The following is a 27,768-nucleotide window of genomic DNA, read 5'->3' on the forward strand; positions in this document are numbered from 1 at the left end:
ATGACCTATAAACAGTTAACGATTTTGCGGCCTGCACCTGTTTTTCCACTGTTTTATTTTGCTTTGAAATGAGGAAAGAAGCGAATTTCAGCATTATGTACATATATGATACATAAATACATAATAATGAAGTTAAAATGAAATATTTGTATTAGTAACATCAATTTCACCAAGTATAACTTTATATATATGGAATTTATGCTCTTTATTAGCCAGCCATAATAAGATCATTTATAAGTCTGTGTTCGTATCTTTGCCCAAAGGTCAAGGTTAGAATGAGGGGTCAAATGAAAAAAAATGGTTTTTTTATTTGTCAAGGCTCCTAATTTATATATTTAACAACTGAAAAAAATCCCTTGTTCATGTCATCACTAAATGATGTACCGGGTAATGTCCATGCACCATCATATAGACAGTGATAAACCATGGCAGACATTTGGCATGTTTCTTAACCTATGACCTATGTCAAATGACCTCTAACCTCTGCCGTTCCAATTTGAGGGACAAGCAAACACATCTTATTACAACTTTTAAACCTATTTTTGAATTTGCATTGCCAAGAAAAGCGCTGATGACAAACATTGAACATTAAATGCTATGCAAGATTTTTGTTGCATTTCAGAATATATATTTTTATTTACATTTTGAAATCACATATTTTTTTTGTAAGCTTGATTATACAAATTGTGTACCACCAAATTTACATGTGCAATTACGGTAATGTTATGATACTTTCTGTGATTAAAGCATCAAGAAGAATACTTCATATTCCTGTCAGAGTTCCAGTGTCTATGTACAATTACAGCAAGACTTATAATTGCTGACTATAGATCGAACTCAATGAAAGTGTTCAAGTGAGCAGTAGATATTTTATATGATTATTTCCAAAACATTTCCACAGGCAGAAATGAAATCCAAAACCATCATGCATATATATTCAAATTGTACACACATACACACGCATATATATCGTCAAAGAAATTCAAAATGATCACCACAGTGCAGATAAAGGAATTCATCGAATTTTCAGGGTGATCCGCCCCTTTTTTTCAGAACAGAAACATGAACACTTACATATAACAGGGAAAAACAGTCACTATAAAAACATAAACATGTAAAAAAAACATAGTCACTTATGAAATACGCTGTTGTATAATTGCATATCCCCTTGATTTAGCTTGTTACCGAAAGCTAATTATTGTACAAAATTCATCTTGAATAATCAAGGTCAAGTGAATTAATAGAAAAAATCTTAATAAATCTAGTGAGAAATATATCTATACAGTAGTTGTTCATGTAAACACATTCAAAATTATAATGTGCATAATACTTAAGACACATTCCCGATATTAACTCAGATCTGGTATATATTTAAATGTTTCTTCAAAAGCATTCCAAAATTAACCTTAAATAACAGTTTTACACACTATTAATACCTCAAAGAGCAGTTTGAATTTACCAGTACATTTGTCTTTTTCTTGGACATTATTATATTGGGTTTACCATTGAAATGCCATTAAGTGTATATTGTACCGGTAGCAATCTCATACACTCAAATTACCAGTTGTTTTTAATACTTTAGTACCACTACTTGTCAACATGCAAACCACTGGTGTGCTTGGTTTTATTTATTCATATTTTTTTTCATATTGACAGATTTTTTTCCATACAACACTTATAATAATGATAAAATATTAAATTTTAAATGTGTAAAATGTTGTTTTTCAAAGATTGAAAATTATTTATAGTTTTTTTTACATATTTTTAAATACATGTTCTTACAAAGTACTGTGATATAGCTTTAGATGGTTGACATTACATGTACACCTGTAAATGATTGTATCTTTTACTCTCTATATTGAGATAACTGGTTGGATACAAAACACTGTGTTGCGATTGATGTCATTTTCTGTCCTGTTTGAAAATATAGTGCTCAATCTATTTTTATACCTTTTCATAATACAACGATGTTCAAGTGAAAATGTCTGGAGTAATAATCTCACCTCTCTGTTTGATATTCTTGCTGCACAAGCTACCAACTATAAATTCAGATTGTTTTTGCTCTTTCAAGTGGTATGTACTTCTCCCTAAATTAACAATTGGAGAAGCGATGTTTTCAATTCACCTAAATGGACCAATTACAGAATTTTTAAAAATGATTTAGTATTAGAAAAATACCTGCTAGATCTCCCTCCAAGATTAGCAAATGTTTATTGTAAATTAAAAATTTGTAATGTTAAATTTCCGATTTAATGTGGTAGATGGAATGTTAGATTCCAAGAGAAGATAGAAAATGTGTTTTTTGTGACCTAAATGAAATTGGAGACGAATATCATTATTTGTTTAATTGTAATGACCACTAGATACTGCAAAACAGAAGAAAATTTATGTCGAGATATTATTTTGAAAGTCCTAGTACTTTCAATAATGAAGAATTAATTTCACTTATAAAATTCCTTAAGCACATAATTGAGCGAATTAACACTGTCCATTAAAACCATGATTTATATGTAAACTGTACTATAAATATGTATATAATTCTCTACACTGTAACCAGTTTGCGAGAATAAAAACTTAGGCCAGCTAGATCAGTCTAATAACATGTTAACATACGGTAAATTGCATCCAATGTATTTTCAAATACCGGTACATGTATTTGGATACACAAGTGAAATTGGACGATTGCACAAAGCTTTGAATTTAATAATCTGAAGATTAAAAAGAGAAACAAATGAAAAACAAAATGTAGATTTGAAGATTCTCAGAAATCTCAGACATTTTATTTTAATTAATTGTCAAACTCATCAGTCCATGGGAAAATAGATGTTATAGGAACTGTTCTGTTGTATTACTGGCTTGAGGTCAACCGCATAAATTAGAGAATGCCTTTAAGTGTTAATGTTTGTGTGTTTGATTATGGTTTGGAATATAGCGTTACTTTTATAGACTTCATCTGTCTCTTTTATACTTACTTCTACATTCCATATTCAGGTTTTTGTTTTATGTCTGCAAACTGAAAATTACAATATATGAGTAGGCCACAGGTGCTTGAATCAATTTGCTCCTCTTACAAAAGGGTTAGCACAGGTTTCACAGCTGAAAAATTGTCATAAAATCATGTTTTCCTCTAATTAATGAGAAGTGATATTTAGCACAAATCACTGTACTAGGCGTACATTCGTGTATCCCGGTTGAAACGGTACGTGTGGCGCAGAAATATTCCACGATAAATGAACGCACTTGGACCGTTCTATAAGCAGAGCTAAAAATGCACAGTTTCGGAGAATAAAAAACAATGTATCAAGAATATTATGCCCTTCTCTCACGCGTCCACTGAATTACATAAGGTATCTTAAAAAATACATGTGATCATGACTTGACATTGTTTTAGAAAGAAATAATGCAAACTGGCAATAGTCAGCATTTTAGTTTTGGCCAGGTATACGTCTGGACCCCTCAATCTACACGTGCTGAATTTTCCTGAGGTCAGCCTCGGTTCAGATCTGTACCTGTCGTTTTCTTTACAGATTCAACCGGTTCAACCGTTTCAACCGGATACGCCAATGTATCCCTAGCTAGTCTTTCTAAAGTCGAGAATTGTTTTCAGTGGGAATACACCCCAGAAAGGTCAAAGGATTCAAGTACCCGTGTCGATTGTTACTTAAGATTTATGTTTCTCCTGTTAATCTACTGTTAATTATATAATTTGTTGTAGATATTTTATCATTATTTATAGATACATGTACTGGAAAAATTGTCATTTTTACATTTGTCTTTGAATGGTTTGAAAATGACAATATATTTTATTCCTCTCTTCAAAGTTTTACTGTATTTTTTTCTGTGCCATTTTATATGAACACAAAATGCAATAGAAACATGTTTTTTGTACCAGAGAATTTCATGCACAATACCTATGTATTACAAACTTTATGGGAAAATAGATCCAGTGGCTTAACATATATACATGTTCTTTATATATATTTATCCTTGCGTAGAATTCTGTCCCCACTACCTAATGCATTCCATTGATACAAAATAGCCTGATTTTTTTACTGTGTTATATTATTTATTGTAGTGGTCTATTAAAACGTTTATAATCTTTTGTTGTTTTTATATTTATAGTACATACTATATATATATATATATTTTAAAGTTCATTGAATTAACAGTTTAGCTGTTTTGTGTTATAACTGCAGGTTCATGTAAATGAAGTATAACCTACAATGGTTACATGATCTAAATTCTGTACAGAAACAGAAGACGAAAGAAGCAAAAGATGAAAATTTAAGGTCTTTAGATAATAATGACCTCCGTTGTAATACATTTCAATTATGGTACTTTAGATCTGTCATGGGGAAGGTTGAAATCTGTTTTTTTTTTAAACAAGTTTTAAAAGACAATATCATCATTATAGACACAAATGTATGCTATACATGTCTGGTTTTACAAGAAATTTATTCTTTGCAGATTCAACCAGGTTTTAGAAAAAGCATATTATGTGTAATAGAGGTGCGTATTTTCGGAAATAACATATTGATCTCTGGAGAATGCTTATTGGAACCCCTTAATCTACATTATTTTATTTTAGTTGGGTTAGATACAGTTAAATGTCAATTGCAAGATAAATCAAAATGCATGAAGAGATCCATCTGTGTTGGTTTTTAGTAATGTTAATGTAATATTATATAGTTAAGTTTACATGGGAATTGAGATAAGACGCAGTGTTTTTGAAGGAATAGGAAATTGTTATATTATAATGGTAATGCATGTAGGTCTGCTGCCTCCCTTTCCCTAAAAAAACCCCTCTTACTTACAGTTAGAAAAGCAACCAGATATACTACTTATGATTATACCAAACATATCTACACAAGTTTCCTTTTTTATACTTGTTACGATTGCTTCGATGAGAATATCTGCACCGTTGCTGGAATCTTGTTGTTTTGTAGTAGCCTTTCTTAGGTCCAAGTATTTGTTTCTGAGGAGGGAGGGGCGATCAGTTACATCCCCCTCTGGCTCCTCCCTCACTGTGGGGTCTCCAAATGAGGAGGATAAGTAGGGGGGACACCGCACACTATGCAAATGTACATATTGTATATTGTTTCTTGAAGTAACAATTTCTATAGCTAGTTAGGATGGAAAATCTCAAGTTATGAAATGCTCAGGTTACTATGTGACAAGTGTAGTCTCAAATCTCAGTGGAGTATAACTTATCATCTAACCAATCAGTGGCTCTGTTACAGAGACCTGAGTTGTAACATGTTATATGATTGGTGGAAAGATGTACCCATGAGAAAACTGACTCTAGGACTAGAGGTGTCAGTTTTACAAACGTTACTTAAGGAAATTTCTTAACTTAAAATTTTCAATAAGAAAGCATTAAAAAAGAGTCACTTTCATGTCATCACTTTATGCAGTGAAGACTTATCAAATTCGTCACACATTTCATTCACTCTTGACAATTGCGCGATATATTGGGTTCACCCTGATAACTTATTTTTTTGTAATAGGAAAGTGCAGAAGGAAAATAATCATTCCTGTGTGTAGACAGAAAAATCTCAACCCTTGAGATAGTAATTTTAAAGTGTAGCACATGGAAAGCCTTGTCCTAAACTGCAATTACCTTACCCTTGGGTTGAGATTTATTTGTCTATATCACACAGGAGTGCTAGATTCTGTTAATCGCCAATACAATAATGCTTTCCTATGGAAAAACAAAAGTGCAGAAGGAAAATAATCATTCCGGTGTGTAGTCAGAAAAATCTCAACCCTTGAGATAATAATTTTGAAGTGTAGCACTTGGAAAGCCTCGTCCTAAACTTCAATTACCTTACCCTTGGGTTGAGATTTATTTGTCTACATCACACAGGAGTGCTAGATTCTGTTAATCGCCAATACGGTAATGTTTTCCTATGGAAAAACTTCAGTACAGGAACTTATGAAGGGACATTTATAAATCTGGTGCCTGGTGGTTGAACACGTTTGATGATTGTTTAGAGCGTTCTTTTTATTTCATTTTTCAATCTTCACCATAACAAGGCTTTGTTCTTTGTTTTTTTAAATGTTTAACCCCTTCACCCCCGTGTAACTTAAGTAAACTCTACCATGCATTGATATGGATGAGTCCATTATGGCCTACAGTGGTGAAAGGGTTAATTATACAATACATGTACATAGAGACTTTCAACAGCATTACATAAAACGTAGAACAACTCCTTGCAAGGCGAAGGTATTCACCTTTTGACATGTTACTGTAGGTATTCTTCTACTATTATTTGAACATCTGTCATTCTACAACAGAGTTGCATAAGTATGTATGTACAGGTGAGTTACAGGTGGTTTTATTAGACAAATTCACATCTCGAGACCTAATAATATTTTTGTCTGTAGCTTTTTTAAAGAATATATGATGTTACTTTGTCAATTGATGACTCTAATGATTCAAGTTGAAAATTAACCACTTTGTTTGATAATTTAATGTCAAAGAAAAGGTCAGATGTGTTTGTACCAAATATGTAGTAAGTATATAATTTAATTTTTTTTTTTTTTTTTTAATTTTGAAGTGTTTTCCAGGTGATTTTATTTATACTTAGATATCATCTTATAGTGTAGTTGCATGTGTGTCTGATCTTAAAACAATGTACCAATGGAAAACACATAAAAACGACACAAATGTATGTAGGGAATACTTAATAAAAAGATGGTTTTTAGCTATTTTATGCAGATATGAATAAGAAATATATATGAAGCCTTACTGCGTATAACCTCGTGCACAATTGAATTTTTACAGCATATCAATAATGTACCTGGAATGTTTAAGAAATTAAAAAATCGTTTATATGCATTGGAAGATTTTATTTTTAAACAGTGTTATGTTTGATATGGTGATGTGATTGTGATCCTCAATAAAATGATTTCAATATAATCAGAACTATTTCTTATGTTATTTTCTTTTCAAATTATGAATTCCCTTTAATTGGAGGGGACTGTGGTGGACAAGTGATTAAGGCATCTGACTCTCTGCTACAACCGAAACCTGGCACGCCTTTAAATGATAATAGCTGTTAATAGGACGTAAAACACAGACTTACCAACCCCTTTAAATGGTGACGTGTTTGGTCATATTATGTAACATAACAAATAAATGTTTTCACATTTATCAAAAATTAACATTTTTCATCACATATTTGGAGGTTCTTCTTTCAAATCATAAAATCAGCTTGATAACACTGAGGTACTTCAGACCAAAGTTATATTGATCTGGATCTCCTGTTGATGAAACTAGGGATACTGACTGCCAAGTTCTGTTTATGAGAATCTTTGGTTGATGAAGCTAAGGTATAAAAACTAATGTGAAACTGATCAAAACATTGGATTGACAAAGCTGAGATACTGATCATGAAGGCGAGGTGTTGACAATGAAAGTGAAGGTGATCAGAAACTGGTTGATGAAGCCCAGATATGGACAATGAAGGTGAAGGTGATAAGATACTATTGTTGATGAAGCCGAAGTATGGACAATGAAGATGACGGTGATGAGATACTATTGTTGATGAAGCCGAGATATGGACAATGAAGGTGAAGGTGAGGAGACACTCTTATTGATGAAGCCGAGGTATTGACAGTGAAGGTGAAGGTGATAAGATACTCTTATTGATGAAGACGAGATATTGACAATGAAGGTGAAGGTGATGAGCTACTATTGTTGATGAAGACGAAATATGGACAATGAAGGTGAAGGTGATGAGATACTATTGTTGATGAGACAATGTTTCGACAATGAAGGTGAGGGTGATGAGACACTCTTGTTGATGAAGCCGAGATATGGACAATGAAGGTGAAGGTGATGAGCTACTATTGTTGATGAGACAGTGTATTGACAATGAAGGTGAAGGTGACCAGAAACTTTGGTTGATTGAACCAAGGTTTGGACAATGAATGTGAAGGTGATGAGAAATTCTTGTTGAACAAGCCAGGATATGGACAATGAAGGTGAAGGTGATGGGACACTCTGGTTGGTGAAACCGAGGTATGAACAATGAAAGTGAAGGTGATGTGACACTCTGGTTGATGAAGCCAAGATATGGACAATGAAGGTGAAGGTGATGAGACACTCTTGTTGATGAGGCCGAGATATGGACAAAGAAAGTAAAGTTGATGAGAAACTAGTGTTGATGAGGCCGAGATATGGACAATGAAAGTAAAGTTGATGAGAAACTAGTGTTGATGAAGCCGAGATATGGACAACGAAGGTGAAAGTGAGGAGACACTCTTATTGATGAAGCCGAGGTATGGACAAAGAAGGTGAAGGTGATGAGAAACTAGTGTTGATGAAGCCGAGATATGGACAATGAAGGGGAAGGTGAGGAGACACTCTTGTTGATGAAGCGGAGGTATGGAAAAGGAAGGTGAAGGTGATGAGAACCGGTATTGATGAAGCCGAGATATGGACAATGAAGGTGAAGGTGAGGAGACACTCTTGTTGATGAAGCCGAGGTATGGAAAAGGAAGGTGAAGGTGATGAGAACCGGTATTGATGAAGCCGAGATATGGACAATGAAGGTGAAGGTGAGGAGACACTCTTATTGATGAGACGATGTATTGACAATGAAGGTGAAGTTGACCAGAAACTTTGGTTGATGGAACCAAGGTTTGGACAATGAATGTTAAGGTGATGAGAAATTCTTGTTGAACAAGCCAGGATATGGACAATGAAGGTGAAGGTGATGAGAAATTCTTGTTGATGAATCCGAGATATGGACAATGAAGGTGAAGGTGATGGGACACTCTGATTGGTGAAGCCGAGGTATGAACAATGAAAGTGAAGGTGTATGACACTCTTGTTAATGAAGCCGAGATATGGACAAAGAAAGTAAAGGTGATGAGATACTATTGTTGAGGAAGCCGAGATATGGACAATGAAGGTGAAGGTGATGAGATACTATCGTTGATGAAGCCGAGATATGGACAAAGAAAGTAAAGTTCATGGGACACTCTTGTTAATGAAGCCGAGATATGGACAATGAAGGTGAAGGTGATCAGATACTATTGTTGGTGAAGCCGAGATATGGACAAAGAAAGTAAAGTAGATGGGACACTCTTGTAATGAAGCCGAGATATGGACAATGAAGGTGAATGTGCTGGGATACTATTGTTTGTGAAGCCGAGATATGGACAATGAAGGTGAAGGTGATGGGATACTATTGTTTGTGAAGCCGAGATATGGACAATGAAGGTGAAGGTGATGGGATACTATTGTTTGTGAAGCCGAGATATGGACAATGAAGGTGAAGGTGATGGGATACTATTGTTTGTGAAGCCGAGATATGGACAATGAAGGTGAATGTGATGGGATACTATTGTTTGTGAAGCCGAGATATGGACAATGAAGGTGAAGGTGATGAGAAATTATTGTTGATGAAGCCGAGATATGGACAATGAAGGAGAATGTGATGGGAAACTATTGTTGGTGAAGCCGAGGTATGGACGAAGAAGGTGAAGGTGATGGGACACTCTTGTTAATGAAGCCGAGATATGGACAATAAAGGTGAATGTGATGAGATACTATTGTTGATGAAGCCGAGATATTGACAATGAAGGTGAAAGTGAGGAGACACTCTTGTTGATGAAGCCGAGGTATGGAAAAGGAAGGTGAAGGTGATGAGAACCGGTATTGATGAAGCCGAGATATGGACAATGAAGATGAAGGTGATGAGAAAAGTTGATGGGACACTCTTGTTAATGAAGCCGAGATATGGCCAATGAAGGTGAATGTGATGAGATACTATTGTTGATGAAGCCGAGGTATGGACAAAGAAGGTGAAGGTGATCCAAGATATGGACAATGAAGGTGAAGGTGATGAGAAATTATTGTTGATGAAGCCGAGATATGGACAATGAAGATGAAGGTGATGAGAAACTAGTGTTGATGAAGCCGAGATATGCAAAGAAAGTAAAGTTGATGGGACACTCTTGTTAATGAGGCCGAGATATGGACAATGAAGGTGAATGTGATGGGATACTATTGTTTGTGAAGCCGAGATATGGACAATGAAGGTGAAGGAGATGAGACACTCTTATTGATCAGACAATGTATCGACAATGAAGGTGAAAGTGAGGAGATACTATTGTTGATAAAGCCGAGATATTGACAATGAAGGTGAAAGTGAGGAGACACTCTTGTTGATGAAGCCGAGATACTTGTTAATGAAGCCGAGATATGGACAATGAAGGTGAAGGTTATGCGACACTCTTATTGATCAGACAATGTATCGACAATGAAGGTGAAAGTGAGGAGATACTATTGTTGATGAAGCCGAGATATGGACAAAGAAAGTAAAGTAGATGGGACACTCTTGTAATGAAGCCGAGATATGGACAATGAAGGGGAATGTGATGGGATACTATTGTTTGTGAAGCCGAGATATGGACAATGAAGGTGAAGGTGATGAGAAATTATTGTTGATGAAGCCGAGATATGGACAATGAAGGTGAAGGAGATGAGACACTCTTATTGATCAGACAATGTATCGACAATGAAGGTGAAAGTGAGGAGATACTATTGTTGATAAAGCCGAGATATTGACAATGAAGGTGAAAGTGAGGAGACACTCTTGTTGATGAAGCCGAGGTATGGACAAAGACAATAAAGTTAATGAGCCCGAGGTATATGAGATACTATTGTTGGTGAAGCCGAGATATGGAGCTACTATTGTTGATGAAGACGAAATATGGACAATGAAGGTGAAGGAGATGAGACACTCTTATTGATCAGACAATGTATCGTTGATGAAGCCGAGATATGGACAAAGAAAGTAAAGTTGATGAGAAACTAGTGTTGATGAAGCCGAGGTATGGACAATGAAGGTGAAGGTGATGAGATCCGGTATTGATGAAGCCGAGATATGGACAATGAAGATGAAGGTGATGAGAAACTAGTGTTGATGAAGCCGAGGTATGGACAAAGAAAGTTAAGTTGATTAGAAACTAGTGTTGATGAAGCCGAGATATGGACAATGAAGGTGAATGTGATGGGATACTATTGTTGGTGAAGCCGAGGTATGGACAAAGAAGGTGAAGGTGATGGGACACTCTTGTTGATGAAAACGAAATATGGACAAAGAAAGTAAAGTTGATTAGAAACTAGTGTTGATAAAGCCGAGATATGGACAATGAAGGTGAAGGTGATGAGACACTCTTATTGATCAGACAATGTATCGACAATGAAGGTGAAAGTGAGGAGATACTATTGTTGATGAAGCCGAGATATTGACAATGACGGTGAAAGTGAGGAGACACTCTTGTTGATGAAGCCGAGATATGGACAAAGAAAGTAAAGTTGATGAGACACTAGTGTTGATGAAGCCGAGATATGGACAATGAAGGGGAAGGTGATGAGATACTATTGTTGATGACGCCGAGGTATGGACAAAGAAAGTAAAGTTGATGAGAAACTAGTGTTGATGAAGCCGAGGTATGGACAATGAAGGTGAAGGTGATGAGAACCGGTATTGATGAAGCCGAGATATGGACAATGAAGATGAAGGTGATGAGAAACTAGTGTTGATGAAGCCGAGGTATGGACAAAGAAAGTAAAGTTGATGAGAAACTAGTGTTGATGAAGCCGAGATATGGACAATGAAGGTGAAGGTGATAAGATACTATTGTTGATGAAGCCGAGGTATGGACAAAGAAAATAAAGTTAATGAGACCGAGGTATGGACAATGAAGGTGAAGGTGATGAGACACTCTTATTGATGAGACAAGGTTTTGACAATGAAGGTGAATGTGGTGAGAAAATCTTGTTGAACAAGCCAAGATATGGACAATGAAGGTGAAGGTGATGAGAAATTATTGTTGATGAAGCCGAGATATGGACAAAGAAGGTGAAGGTGATGGGACACTCTGGTTGATGAAGCCGAGGTATGAAGAATGAAAGTGAGGTGATCAGAAGAAATTCTGGTTGATGGAGCCAAGGTATAGACAATGATGGTGAAGGTTATCAGAAACTTTGGTTGATATAACCACTGACTTAGATAATTTTAATTCCGTGATGTAGCCAAGGTATGGAAATAATGGTGAAGGTTATCAGAAATTCTAGTTGATGAAGCCCAGGTTTGGGCAATGAAGGTGAAGGTGATCAGAAACCTTTGCTGATGAAGCCGAGATATGGACAATGAAGGTGAAGGTGATGAGAAACTCTTGTTGATGAAGGTGAAGGTGATCATAGTATCCAGTTGACTGACAGTGAAGGAAAATTTGATCAGAAACTATTGTTGATGAAGCCGAGGTATGGACAATTAGGATGATGCCGACCAGAAACTCTGGTGAATGATGCCAAGGTAGGGACAATGAAGATGAAGTAGATTGAAACATCAGAATGATGAAGCTAAATCAATGCCAGCTAATGGATTGCTGATCAGAAGCTAAGGTGCCAATATAATTTTAGCAGAACATGGTGAACATACGGTAGACACGGCTGATATACTGAGAACATGGTACTGACAAAGAAGCTGATTGTGGTCATAAAATATATGGTTAATAAAGTCGATGTACTGCAAACTATGTTGGTGTTGATCAGAATGTCTTGTGGATAAAACGATAACGAACGCTATATTGATCCAAACCTCGGATGAAGTACTGACACGAAAAGTGATGTTGAGCAGAATCTCTTGTTTGGTTTGACAAAGTCATCTTACTAACAACGAAGGTGATGGTGATCATACTATTTGACATGGTTGGTGAAGCAAAGGTACTGCTGCCTTATCAAAGGTAGGAGTATCCATGCAGCCAGTTACAGTAGCCGTCCTTTTTTTGGGAATTAGTGATCAACCGTGACTTGAATGTCACTACCCATCCCTCCTTAAGCATTCGACCCCGAGGGCACTATCTCCTTATGATTTCATTATAACTTACCTCTTAAAACTGGTAAGACTTTTCAATCTATAAGACAAATTAATCTAATCTCAATCGGATTGAGGTTGAAGACCCCTAAAATACATCTACTGATCACCTTGGAAGTAATCCGCTGAATATTTATGACGGCAAGCTTCAGAACAAAATACAAGAAAAATCATACGGCAAGATTAATACCATACTATGCTTCTAAAAACGAAGAGGACTCCGATGATGAATTTAACCTCCAAAGACTACTGAGTGAGAAGATAAACTACACAGAAGAACCGGATGTGGGCATTATCACAGAGAATTTTGTCCAAACAAGAAAATGTACAGTACAACATCAGTTCCAACCTATAGCATCAGTACAACATCAGTTCCAACCTATAGCATCAGTACAACATCAGTTCCACCCTATGGCATCAGTACAACATCAGTTCCAACATATAGCATCAGAGAACTAAATGACGCATACATGTATCTCTCATAAGTTGGAGAAATCTGGAAAAACAGCAGGACTGGACAACATTCTTTCACAAGAAAACCCATTTCTATCTGTTGACATTCTCCTCTATACGCTTTCTATAAAGATCCGGGACGAAAGAAAATACTGCAGGAATGAAATGAAAGTAACGTCATATAGGGCATTGTGAATGCAAAGGATGTTGGGGAATATATAGTTGGCGTCGAAGAATTCGGTTAATGCGCTTTTGGCAGATCGTGAACCCTTATGTGACCATATATATCTGGGAGTTTTAGTTTCAGTATTGTGAATTAATAGGGTTCTATGGGTTAAGCAGACAAAATCGAATAGAAACAACCTTATATAAATGATGAGAACCGTATGGAATTTCGATAAATACTGCGACATCCATCCATGACAAATTCATCATGCATACAGAGCTTCTACGGCAGGACTTAGTACGTAAAATGTTATTGGTCAATCTTATTGTTTATAATGTCAAGAAGTGTAATATAGAGAAAAAATAAATTTCAAAAGAAAATGTCTACGACGACACCTGGTATTCCCAGGCGGTCACGTGCAGCACCCATCCAAGTATACTAACCAGGCGAGAACCGTGATATGGCCGTAGACATTGGGCCACCAAACTTTTACCTGTTTATACTAGCTAACAGTATGATGACAAAAAAATATCTGGGAGTTTTAGTTTCAGTACTGTGAATCAATGCTAGTGGTAGGCCATTGACTGAAGCGTAGCAGCTAGACTACATATCTTGACTTCGTAGATGACATTGCCCATTTCTCAATTGTACCAAACAAGACAAGGAGCACTAAAGTTACTGTCGCGACAAAAAATAACACTTTTATTCATCTTAGAGAAATATTAGTACATCAGTAATTGATAAAAAAAAATAAAGCATAGAAAACAAATTGAAGAAAAGATATAATTATGTTCATATACATCACATAATACCCAGTATAAAGAAGCTAGCCATGAATGTTCTGTTCTAACTCAAGCCAGACCTATATGGTCTGTTGAATGGATCTGTTACATGGAGAACTTACAAGAAACTGCAAAACACTCAACCATTTTCTAAGACGTGTATCAAGATACATTTCCAGACAAAATAACTGAGCTAGACTGACTAAACAAGTACTTATAAAGCAACTGAAAAGGAAGTTCTTTGAACAGTGGTACAACATGGTTAATTCAACAACAGCCATTTACGGCCAATAAAAGCACAAAAATAGTATATGCCCATATTTATTCCTCCAAGACATTTTAATTTTAGTTTACGTCTATCATTGAAATGAGTTGATCTAGTTTTTCAAAGATTTTATATGTAACCTCATACAAATAAAACGTATTACGTTTTATATGTATTTACTGTAACTTGAGGAATCCCGCAAACATTGAAATATGAGTATGTACAACAGGGAACAGGAAAGAAAAATATATGTTGTCAGAAATGAAATTATTTAACCTGGGACCTAACAGAGCAACGGACAATACACACTAATTCAATAGGGGTTACCTCCCTTACAACATAAACCAAATTGTTTCGGCCTTTACCTAAATCGGTGTGTACAGTTGATATAACCTATCCAGAGTACGTAAATAAAATTCAATACATGTTGATAATCCTTGTAATCCTTGAACATCCGCAAACGATCATCGGTTGACATAATTAACAAACAAAACTTGTTTCGAGTGTCGTCTGCAACAGGTAAAGAGGTGCTTTATTTTATCGCCAAACGTCTCATCGACCCTGAAGATATTTTGAACGGTATTTTGTTTAATCGGTTAAATATATTCGATGATGCTGGCGTGAATTAAGATGTAATTCGGAAGAATGATTTATTGTTACAAAGCAGTAGGTATGACAATTAATATTGAATATGGTTTGTTTTGATTTATCAATCGGTCCTCCGTTTAAGCGCCTGTCTGATTTGTACCACTTCCGGTTAAGAAAGGTGAGAGGGCATAGGCCTGCTTTCCAGATGGAGTGAGTTATAGTCTACTGTCACAGAGTCGCTGTGCATGACCACCCGACAACGTTCTGTGTCGCGAAACAGGGGTTTTAAAGACGAGGCACATGTCAGCTTGACCATGAGTAGAGGAAAAGACGCCGCGATGGTGCGGAACCCTCGGAGGGATAAGTCTGAAGTCAGCTGCTGTATCAAATATTTGATGTTTGGATTCAATGTTTTGTTTTGGGTAAGTAAACAATGAGCACTGACCATGTGGTGAGCGCTACAAGTATTGCTTGTCTTTATCTGTATCAGTATAGGTTTCATATTAGAGGTGCAACTATCGTTTTGAAAAATACCTTTAAGTGTAATCAGGGATGTCCACTACGCATCCCTGGTGTAATCATACATGTATGTAATATTTGCCAAAGTCATCACGTTGTCCCTAAAAGGAGCAAATCGGGGATATATGTTATGGATGCTGTGTACGTTTACATTGTGATTGTGTATATATGTATGTATGGAGTATCCTGAATTTTTCATGGATTACTTATTTATGATTATATATAGATTGTGTGCGCCAGTCCAACCTACTAATACATATATGTACATGTACTAAGCTTCTTCTTTTTGGGAATATTCTATTATCCAGTCCACTAAGAATAAAGAAAGTTGCGGATCCAGAGTTTTTTGGGGGGCTTCAGGAAACCCCCCACCCTGAAAAGTTTAAAAATCATGTACTTTCACCATTTTCCTCACTTTTCCCCCACTTGGGAGTCCTGCACTCATTCTTTACCTGTGGACTCATCAACTTTGTGAGGACCAACTATTAGCACATCTCTTAGCAGTTTTAATTATGTTACTAATTATACAACAATCAAAAGGTTGGTTATGATCAGCAATAGTACTCTTCTGAAAAAAAATCTACAAAAATCACTGAAGCTGAATGAATGACAGATTTAGTTATACAGTAAGTCACAATAAGACACATAACACAATGTTCAACTATTTGGAAATGTGATCACAATTGGACTTAGCAACCAAGTCCATGACTTTCCACTGATAATAAATAATGGGTGAGCCTTAAAGAGTCACTGATTCAGCAACTGAGAAAAAAATTGAGAACTCTGGGTCACTGCATTACTGTGATAGTCACAGAGACAAATAGACAAGGGTCAATGATTTAGTCACAGAGAATAATGAATGGGTGTCACTGATTTAGTCACAGAGAATAATGAATGGGTGTCACTGATTTAGTCACAGAGAATAATGAATGGGTGTCACTGATTTAGTCACAGAGAATAATGAATGGGTGTCACTGATTTAGTCACAGAGAATAATGAATGGGTGTCACTGATTTAGTCACAGAGAATAATGAATGGGTGTCACTGATTTAGTCACAGAGAATAATGAATGGGTGTCACTGATTTAGTCACAGAGAATAATGAATGGGTGTCACTGATTTAGTCACAGAGAATAATGAATGGGTGTCACTGATTTAGTCACAGAGAATAATGAATGGGTGTCACTGATTTAGTCACAGAGAATAATGAATGGGTGCACGTTTCACCGATTTAGTCACAGAAAATAGGCGAGGGTCACTGCTATTAAGTCACAGAGAAAAATGTCTTTGATCCAGTTATAGAGACTAATGGAAGATAGTAATTGATTTAGTCACAGAGACTCTATGATGGCAGTCATAGGATTTAGTCTCAAAATAATTGATGAGGGTCATTGAATGATATGCCTTTTGAGTTCTAAAGCCAACATATTCTGTGGTCAACAATATGCAAACACAGGATGTATATGACTTAGCATTTTTGCCCAGGAATAGGTATTTTTTGTTTGTAATGTATTCGATTCCTGATAAATGAGGACATTTTTTAAGTGAAAGTATCTTAGTGCCATTAATGGCTATATATCTACATGTCAGGAGAATTAAGGTTTATTTAAAATCAATTTCAACTCAGACAAAATTCAAAGGATAAAAAAAGAAGGTTCAGATCTTCGAAAGATACTAGTAGTGTATTAGTGGTCATTTTAGCTAATTCAAGTTTTCGTTTATAGTTTTCTTTTATATATATATATTGTAAGCTTGACAATTCATCAATGGGCTAATCTGTTAAAAATTGCAATAATTTGCTAAAATGTGTGTCTGATAAAATAAACTTTTTTGTACCTGTAGTACTCTTGCAGTATACTGTGATCAAAAGCAAAGTCACACTAAGTGTTGTCTTAAACTATAGGACATGCCTCTAATACTCAAAAAATCCTTTAAATTAGCAATATATGGAATAAACTGAAATGGAGTTTGAGACATAATTACAGCTTCAATCAGATGGGAGAGCAATGTTGCTTAGCCATGTGTTTATTGAAGTAACTGTGCGACTGGTGATTGCTAACTTGAAACTCCAGTCTCTTCAGTAATTAACTTCTGCTTGACAATTTTTAACCAACCAACTTGTGTAAAATCACATCTGAAATAATGATCAGAAAAAGCTGAAATATCGCTTATCAGAGACATATAAAACCAGTAGTATGTATATATGTACGTCTCTGCACTATATATGATTATAGATAATAATTGATGAACACCAGGCTTTTCATTAACTTTTATTCAGCATTTTTTAACAGATTTAAAAAAAAAAAATACATATAGGATACAGATATCAGTGATAAATCTACATGCGAGTCCTGAGTCCTGTACTCATAGAATTTTGATGGGACTCACAGAATTTCTGGAAATAGTTAAATCTATCATTGTGGGACTCATTGCTTTTAGCATTACAGTTAAAAAGGATTCACTAAAATAAATTGTAGATGGATCACTGCAGATATATATATATATATGAAACAGCTGAAACACCACTATGTATTTAATCACAGACAATAAATGAATAATTGATAAACGTCACTATTTTAGTCACGGAGACTAAATTTAGTCTTAATTAATTATACTAACGAGGGTAACCTAATTTCGTCACACATTGTATGACAATTTTATGATGGTTATACATTTTTTGGCAGAGAAAAAAATTAGCTAAAAACCACAGATATCAACTCTGCTTTTCACACTGAGACTGATATATATATATATATATATATGAATCAGTGCATACTTACTCAGAGGATCAAGTCTACAGGACCTGGATATTAATTAAATCAATGTATCATGCATGTAGGTTTCCTAGAATACAGGATTTTGAAAGAAGGCCACCGGCGGCAAGGCCCTATTTTAAATATGCAATTGCTAATAGAAATGAAAATCACAAAGAGTTGAGAACATTTTTTTTTATTTTTTTTTTGCTAAAATCTGCTTGTCAATTTCAGTGTTTAATTAACTGTTTTGTTATTTATGGAACACAAGCACAGTGCATTTATGTTTTATTGAATTATCCTGCAGAATTGTCAACATGATTTAACACAGCAGCTGTGTAGATACCGATGAGTTCATCATTCGTCTGATGTTTCATTTCATGAATATTTAATGGATAAAACATGTAGCAAATTGAATCCGATAACAATAGGAAGCTACATCTCGAATAAAAGTCTCCTGGCATGTGAATTATTGACTATCTCTTCATGTGAGATTATATACCATTGATAAAAACACTAAGAGTTATCAAAATATTTTATATCTATTGCTAGCTAGCTATCACACAGGGATATCACGCAGAATGTTTTTAAAGAAAATAATGAAAATTTTATGAGCATTATTGGAAATCTATAACGTTGCAGAAAATGTGATCAATACTATTATGGGAATACTCCACAACGGATATATATACCAATTGTTTATCTTGTCACCACAGTAACCAAGTAAATACAGTAGCTACATATATACTATGACACTCTTGATCAATAGTGTGAATCTAATGATAACCTATATCTAGATGTCACTTGCTTCCTAACATCAATATATATATGCTGTATACATCTAGTACCTACATATACATTCTGTAGAACAACTATGTCATTGAAATACAGATCAATATTTGTTTCTTCATCTACCTGTGGGATCTGGACCATAGTTCTTTCCCATTTAAATCTTTAGAAACCTTTTTTTTATGTGCGTCATGGTGCGATACAAAACTTTATCTATGAGCACTTCACGGAATACGAACCTTCAAAGAAAATTCCAAGATTAAAATTACATTAACGTAATTTAACAAGTTCAATGTTCTGAAAGCATGGAACATTATAACTGTAATTAAATATTATTGGCCTCCCACACAAGTTCTACTGCCGGAGGGGACTATCAGTTTGCATTTAATCCATTCGTTTGTATATCAATTTGTCCGGGCATATTTCATATACTTTTTCAACTACGATTGACAAATTTTGTATCTAGGTTCTTATTTGGATGGTTGAGTGTTGCATACAGTTATTACAGCAGTAGCGAATCACTCGGCAAAGAAACGATACACACAATTTCTGAAAACTTATGGCTACCAGATACATTGACTATATATTTTAATTTCTAGAATGTACAAAGCATACACTTTTATCAAATTTCTGATTGGCTATGCTAACTTTTAGTCTTCCAAGTGATCCGCTATAGACCATGATCTGCTTCTACCATAACAACTGTATGTACTTTTATATGGTTTTGTGCCAACTGTATATACAGAGTTATGGCCCTTTGGTCACAGTATGTCACTTTTTCCATGGTATATCTCGAAAAATCTTTGACAAACAACTGCCAAATTTTGTATGCAACTTGATCTTTGGATAGTGCACATGTCACAAGGTGAAAATTACTTTAGTGCCCTACTGCATGTATATACAGAGTTATGGCCCTTTGCTCACAGACTTTGTCCATGGTATATCTCGAATAATCTTTGAAAATACAACTGCTAAACTTTGTATTGAACTTTATCCTTGGATGGTTATCCGTCTTTTCGTAATGCAGAATTATCTGCTCTTGGGAGCAGGTATTGATTGTTACGTCATTTGTTTCTGAGAGTAACGTCATCAATTTTTGAGAAAACGACGTAATTTTCTCACACAAACCAATGATCACGTAACAATCAATACCTGCTCACAAGAGAAGATAACTCTGCTATATGCAAAGACAGAATAGTGCACAGGTCACAAGCTGACAATGAGTTTTGTGCCATACAATACACAGAGTTATGGCCTCTTTGCTCACAGTATGTCACTTTGTCCATGGTATATCTGGAATAATCTTTGACATACAACTGCCAAATTTTGATGTTGCTATAAAACTTCTCTTTTGCATCATTAAAATACTAATTTAATATCTACTTTTTTTTATATTTGTTGCAAAAAAGAACGCCACGTGCTATGACCCTTTTTTTTTAAATTCAAAAGAGTGTCATCACCCTCTTTCTGTGTATCCGGGGTTGGCATGTATATGTTTTGTATGTGACTTTATCTTGGATAGTATAGTGCACATGTTTCATACTGACATCACAGAGTTATAGAAATCTTTGTTCAATTTTGATACTGTTTAAACTTCATCCAAAGGTAGGGGACTTTGGATTGCTTGCAATACTCTGCTAATTGTATTCTTAGTTTCTGTGACTTCTTCTCAACAAATGACATTTTCACATTGTCTTTTAGTTCTTGCAATAGACTGGTTCGCCCGTTGTCAGTATAATGTGACCGGGTGGGGCGTCCCGCTGGGTGTCTTCGGCAGTATGTTTCAGTGAGGTAGCACTATAAAGTCGGCATCAGTTCCGCGCTATCACGAGAAGACAAACACGAACATATGGCAGCCTCCCAAAATACACACGCATACACTACACGCATGCATCATGCACACACTGGGAAGGCCGTCCTTAAATGACCTTAGCTGTTAATAGGACGTTAAACAAAATAAAACCAAACCAATCTTACAATAAGTTTTCTTATCAACATTTGAACATAAATTGTAATGGAAGACAAAATAGGAATAATGTCCTGCTTCACAGGTCCTTGAACTTACAATATGGCACCAAATTTTTCTAAAAGCCTAATATAAATTGGTTCTGAACTTTTTTTTCTTTCTCAGAATAGGAAAGTGATCCTGTCATCACCATATATATAGAAGACACAAGAAAAATAATATTTTTTTGCATAATGAGTTATTGTCATGATTGCTACATTTTATAATACAGACATTTGACTCTTGGTCTTGTAAAAAGGAACAAGCCATTCTGATAATATGACAGTTAATAAACCCATTCACCCCCAAAACCACGTTTGAACCTTACCATATCAAAAACTTGGCAGGTCCAGTTTAAAAACGTAGGGGTGAATGAGTTAAGTGTCAGCACTAGAACTTTGGGCTGTTACTAGAGTGCTGTCATACATACCTAGGTAGTCGGTGTAGAGTCCTAACTTCTTTCTGCATTTACATGTTATCCAATTAGATATGTAATTCCAACTGTGTCTAACTCGTACACAATTATAGTTTGTTGGGAATTTTAGGAAGTTTAATTAAGGCAATTATTCCCAGTGATGTTGCTGAAAAGTACAGAAGTATTGATGAAACAAATTACGATAAGCTCCTTGCTTTCTGATATATATATATATAGAAGCTGTCACTGGTGACCTGGGGTTCAGATCCCAATAGTGGAGGATATGTTTTTACAAATAAAGGGAAAATATGATAATGAATCTATTTCTTCTATTATTACATACATGTAGTAACTTCAAGACGGAAAAATGCTGAACAATTTAGATTTTGTGTTTGTTGAAGATATTACATTTTACACAGAGTACTGGAGGTCTCAACCTTAATTACATAATATAAATTAGAGTTAAAATCAAATTTAATTCATTTTAATAGTTGTCTGGGCTATAACTTTTGAACTGCTGATAAATTCTTAAATTTATGTCTATTATCATTTCACTTACCCAAAGATACTTTTTTTTTTTTGAGATAGGGAATTGATATCATCAGTAAATAATTTGTGTAATGTGCAATTAACGTGGGTGGATTTTGGATAAACAAATTATTAAAAGCAATCCCCCAGAATTGTTGTTTTTACACAATATATGTTTTTGCTGTGTATACTTAAATATTGAATGAACCAGTGCTATAGCTTTAGCTATATAGTCGCTTAAACAGCTGGTTGATGAGTTGAGAACCATCCGTCTTGTTTTGCTGCAAAAGTTAAGACTGCCGTAATAATTGCTACAAAGTGTTTACACTATAAGTGCTAATGATAGGCAAACAAGCTTGTATGTGTACACACACATATATATATACAGTATATCTTATATACCAACACAGCATATTCAGTGCTTCGATCCAGCTTCTCTGTAAGAGTAACTGATGACTTCATAATTTAAGCCAAACTCTTAAGATAGATAGATATATATATATAAGATGGTTATTGAGGTCAGTGTAATTCTTTCTGTCCTTCGTACTCTAAGATTATTATTGCCCAGCATCAAAACAAGATGGTTTGGGTTTAAAGAGTTTAATGTCATATCGACAGCTAAGGTCATTTAAGGAAAGGCCTGTGCTGAGGCTATGAGAAAGAAAAAACAAAACTCAATTTAGTTGGTTCATTTTCTCAATCTTTATATAATGGACCGGAGAACAACTTGCCTATTGGGATGTATATATTTATCCAGCTTTTATGTTGAACATGTTTTCTATAATTAATATATGAACAACAGTATCTATATATGAACATAGTTACCATATGCATATGTACATAGTTACCACCTGTAACGTAAACATGACAGTATATATGTCTGGATATTTGTTCCCAATATGGAAAATATTTAAGATAAGAAAAGGGGAATTTTCGGTGAAGAGTTATTAGGCCAAACAAAAAAACCATGTTTGTTTCCTGTCTCAAAAATGTTTAAGAGTAGGCACAAATTTTGCTTGTTCTTTTTGCCTAAATAAGAGGGATGGGTTGAAGGGGTGGAGGGGGTTAGGTAGTAAATGTTGACCTGCAGGAGACCCACGTGCACTGGTAGCTCAATTTGTAAAAGTATCTGCCAAGAGTTCTGAGGTCTTGGGTTTGAATCTGTTACATTTTCCATCTCCTGTACATATGTAGCCAGTATTTCAGGAGAATGATTGGTCTTTTGTATAATTATCATGGTAATTCAGCTGTCTCACAATAATTAATATAGCAAAATTATCGAAACTCGACCGTAGTCATGTCACCAGCGTATCCTCTATCAATGGAAATATGTATGAATTAATGCAATGATGAGTTGTGTTGTTTATGTTTCAGTTGATCGGAGCGACAGTGTTGGCCATCGGACTGTGGGCATGGACGGAAAAAGACATGTTCAACAATATCAACAAAATGACCAACATCACCCTTGACCCCGCACTATTCTTCATCCTGATCGGTCTGGTCATATTTATCATCGGGTTCTCCGGCTGTGTCGGCGCTCTCAGGGAAAACACATGTCTGCTCACTTTTGTAAGTCCTGTACATTATATCTTAAGTGTTCCTCATAAACAGAAGCATGCTCATCTAACAGTACATGTATAGTTGGCACATGTGCACAGATTGTCTGTAAGTACATACATGTACGATAGCTATTTTACAAACAGTAATTAAGCCTCTTTAGGGGTGCGACAAGGAATTTGCCTCACTTCCCCCCCACCCCATCCCCTGTCTGAATTGATCGAATATGTACATACATGTACCTGTAGTATGTGAAACATTTGTATTCACAGGTTAATGCACAGTATTAAAATACAATAGTTCAAATTCAGTTTTGAATCTTCCAATGACTTTCATTGACAAAAGATAAATATATATATATCCTTGTTGGCTATACTGTATTTGAGTCCCGTACGTGGGCTCATGTACAGAAATCAATCAATTTGTAAGTTTGAGATCAGTCATAAAGAAAAATATTCATTTACTCTTTATCTACAGCTAGAATTATCTGTGAAGTGTTTCAATATCCTTTGGTTTAAGGGAACTATACATTATAAGATTACACTTCGTCTCTCTGTCACCCAGCTGTCAGGGCTTTGATTTTTTGGGGCATTTCTCTTACATATATTTATATATGTACTGTCACCTTAACTCATTCACCCCTGAAGTTTCATAATGAACTATTCCAACCATTGAATTGGAAGAGTTCAAATGTGTCTTCAGGGGTGAATGAGTTAAAATTGGCAAATTGTTTGTACATGTATATACATCTTTGGCTGGTGATTTCCAGGGCATATCTCATATAAACAGTAAAATTGAAATTGTCAAAGTTTGTATGCTGAAATTGGGTGTCATGCCCTGCTATATTTAGAGTTAAGGGCCTTTGTTAATTTTTCGATACAGAAGTTTGTCTGTTGATGGGGGACTATATAGATTGATCACAATACTTTGCCTTGTTTTAATATAATAACCTTTCATGATAGATTTGTTTATTTTGATTTTCTATGTAAATATAATTCACCTATTTTATCTCGGTTTTATTGAAAGCAATAAATATATATTCTGGGTCGGTACACAATAAACCGCTATCCCAACATTAAATCAAACTTATGTAAATACTGTAACACTATAATCAGTGTGACAGTTTGTAAGTTACTGTGTGTCTATCCACTGTACGTCTATATACGCAGACTGTATGATTACAACACTGGCTATAAACAGGACGATTATTGTTCTGGGTAGAAATAAAGGGTTGTAGCATTGACATTATGTTTGTGGTTTCAAATTTAAATGTCACCCTGCCGTCTGGTCTTCAATTTTTATGCATTATTATTGCACAGTGTTAGAAATCCTATCTCACGTATTGTAATTATTAAGTTGAAAGAAAACAAATTCTGAAAACCGTATCCTTGAATATATGTAGAAGGGATCAATAAACATTAAAAAAGAAACTGTCCTTGTAACTGCCGGGGCCAAAACTTACAGGGTAAAACCTGGAATATCCGAGACCTAGAGTAATGGGCCATTTTTAACAACATTTTGGTAAATATAAAAAGTCAGGAGTCCTTTTCTGTAAAATTTTAAGAAAAATGAAAAATAGGAGAGGCCAAATTTAAGATTTGAGTGACCCAGGCCCACATGCTTCCTAAAGAATTATCTATAAATTAATTTTACTTTCTCATATTGTAAAAACTTCAAACCTGAGATAAGTGATGGATATATCTTGGCAGGAAGTTACTACATGATTAGGTCACTGTGATCTTTTAGGGTATAAGAGGAGGCCCGCATGCTTCTTTAAGAATTATCTATAAATTAATTTTACTTTCTCATAATGTAAAATCTTCAAACCTGAGATAAGTGATGGATATATAAATAATCTTTAGCAGGAAGTTACTACATGATTTAGGGGTGAATCCTTAGGTTCAGTGGATAGCGCACTTGCAATTGCCTTTCACCAAGGGCGGCCGGGGTTCGATTCCCTGATCGGACGTGAAAAGTTATGGGGTCACCTGCCCGACCACTTGGGTTTTCTCCAGGTACTCCGGTTTCCTCCCACAATAAGACCCCCCCTGCGCGCTAACGTCCGGGCTAACAAGACTGATTAATATAAGTTGAAATAACTTGTTACATAATTGTTGTAAAATGAATAAAGTTTATATTTTTACTACATGATTAGGTCACTTTGATCTTTTTTTAGGGTATAAGATCCAGACGTCACACAGAAGGACAAATGGTTCAATACTTCTTTGTATGTGCTTATAAATTACAAACCCTTTCCTACTTGTCTATTGGAGGAAACATCGATATGGCAAAATACAAAATGTCTAAAAAGTACTGACAATAATATATTTGATAAAATAATGATTTAAAATATCACAGTATAGGCTGTTCTATGTAATCAATTCATTGGACTTGAGCAAAAAGGTGATATAGCTTTAAAGATTACTTTTTGATTGTAAAAGTAATAAATGAATGTGATAAATTCTTTGTTCACTCCAAAAAGGACTTGTCAAATGTATACCAGATTTGTGGTGGCTAAGTTGTTTTAATTTCCTAGTAATTACTATAAAGAGAAGCTTAATTAGCTAACAGAACAGTTTAATTATAAAGTTTACAATATAAAAGGAAGTCTAAATCGGTTAAAAAATGTTCTATTTTTTTTTTTTTTCAAACATGCTAGAGGCTTCTCTTAGTCAGCCAGAAGTTTAATGTATAACATTATATACATTTTACACCTTTCAAACAATTAATGTACCTGTGTCATATACATTTTACACTTTATTAATATAAAGAAATCCAATTAATTGCAGTATAAAGATAACAATATATACAGATATCTAGAGACCTAATTAAATGTAATGTATTTAAAACTAAAAGAGACCTGCACAGTCTAAATTAAATCCTGCCGGAAATTTTAACATCCATCTAAGCATATATTATCTGTTAAAGTATTATTAATAAATCTACTTGTTAAATATTGTAGCATTCTCTTGTTTTGGTATTGATAAATATGACTATGAGAAAAACTAGAGGGTAGATATGGTTCAAGAAGATCAATTAATACTGGAATATACAGTTGTTGTTTTTTTTCTTTTTTTTCTGGAATATACAGTTAAGGAGTTTCTACCCTTCGTAATACACATGTTTTTCTTGTCGTATTTTCGTGTCGTCATTTCCGTATTGCGTATCGGGCATTCCATTACCGTAGTGTAAATTATAGTAACACCGGGTTAACAATAGTACACGTGCGTGACGTGATATGTTAACACCCGATATCTAGACTTCACTTGGAAATGTGTAATCACACGTACTTCAGAATTAAAGCTTATGATACAAAGACATTAATTAACTCACGGGGAAAACACTGACATACGATCAGACGACTTCAAGAAGGTCGTATATGAGGCGCCTGGAATGCAGACTGATGTGTTTTGTTTACCGACCTCACCTGTACGTATCACATGCTAACAGTAGTTCAAAAGCTCTTGGTCGCTGCGACTTTTGTTGTCGAGCGAGTTACGCTCTGTCAGAAAAATCGGTTCACAAATGCAATTACAATAACTCTGTGAAAATAGTGGTTTGTAAAATATCAAGATCCCTATAAAATGCAAGTGCATGTGCGTGCACATAATAACGGCATACCATGCGATAGCCTATGGTTACATATGTACCTGACATGTTAATATACCATGCGTAAGCAGGCTATGGAATGATGTCCAAAGTGTACATGATTGAGAGTAATTTTGTTCCATAAAAGAACAGTAAATTGACAAATAAATATAGTAATTTAATTTATTTCCGTCGTTTTTGGTATATTAAATAAAATAAGTGTCATTGTATAAATTCTATCCCTCTGCAAAAAGTTCCGATTTTTTTCAAGGTAGACAACTCTCATCAGGATCAAAATAATTGTAAAATGTAAAATAAATTAATTATAAAGACTTTGTGTGTATTTGGTTCAATTTTTCACTCTTTTTGTATGTAACTATGTGTCCTGTTTGATTTTGGCTTGTATTTAGTAACTTTTATCCATATAGTTTCAATAAAAAACGCTTTTTGTAACATGTTGTA

The 27,768-nt window shown here is 35.0% G+C and overlaps 1 protein-coding gene across 2 annotated transcripts in view; it reads left to right on the plus strand.

Annotated features, from left to right (window-relative positions):
* Positions 1-15,309: 15,309 nt before the first annotated feature.
* The window catches only part of LOC110467345 (tetraspanin-5-like), a 30,129-nt gene continuing 17,670 nt past the window's right edge, over positions 15,310-27,768 (plus strand). For both annotated transcript variants that reach the window (XR_002464846.1, XM_021524459.1), the window contains exons 1-2: positions 15,310-15,575; positions 23,536-23,730. Coding sequence is in view for 1 of the 2 variants with exons in the window: in XM_021524459.1 (XP_021380134.1) it covers positions 15,399-15,575; positions 23,536-23,730 (372 nt within the window). In the remaining variant the exon portion in view is untranslated. The remainder of the gene's footprint in view (positions 15,576-23,535; positions 23,731-27,768) is intronic.

Source organism: Mizuhopecten yessoensis, unplaced genomic scaffold, assembly GCF_002113885.1.
Source record: "Mizuhopecten yessoensis strain PY_sf001 unplaced genomic scaffold, ASM211388v2 scaffold11171, whole genome shotgun sequence".
Classification (NCBI taxonomy): domain Eukaryota; kingdom Metazoa; phylum Mollusca; class Bivalvia; order Pectinida; family Pectinidae; genus Mizuhopecten; species Mizuhopecten yessoensis.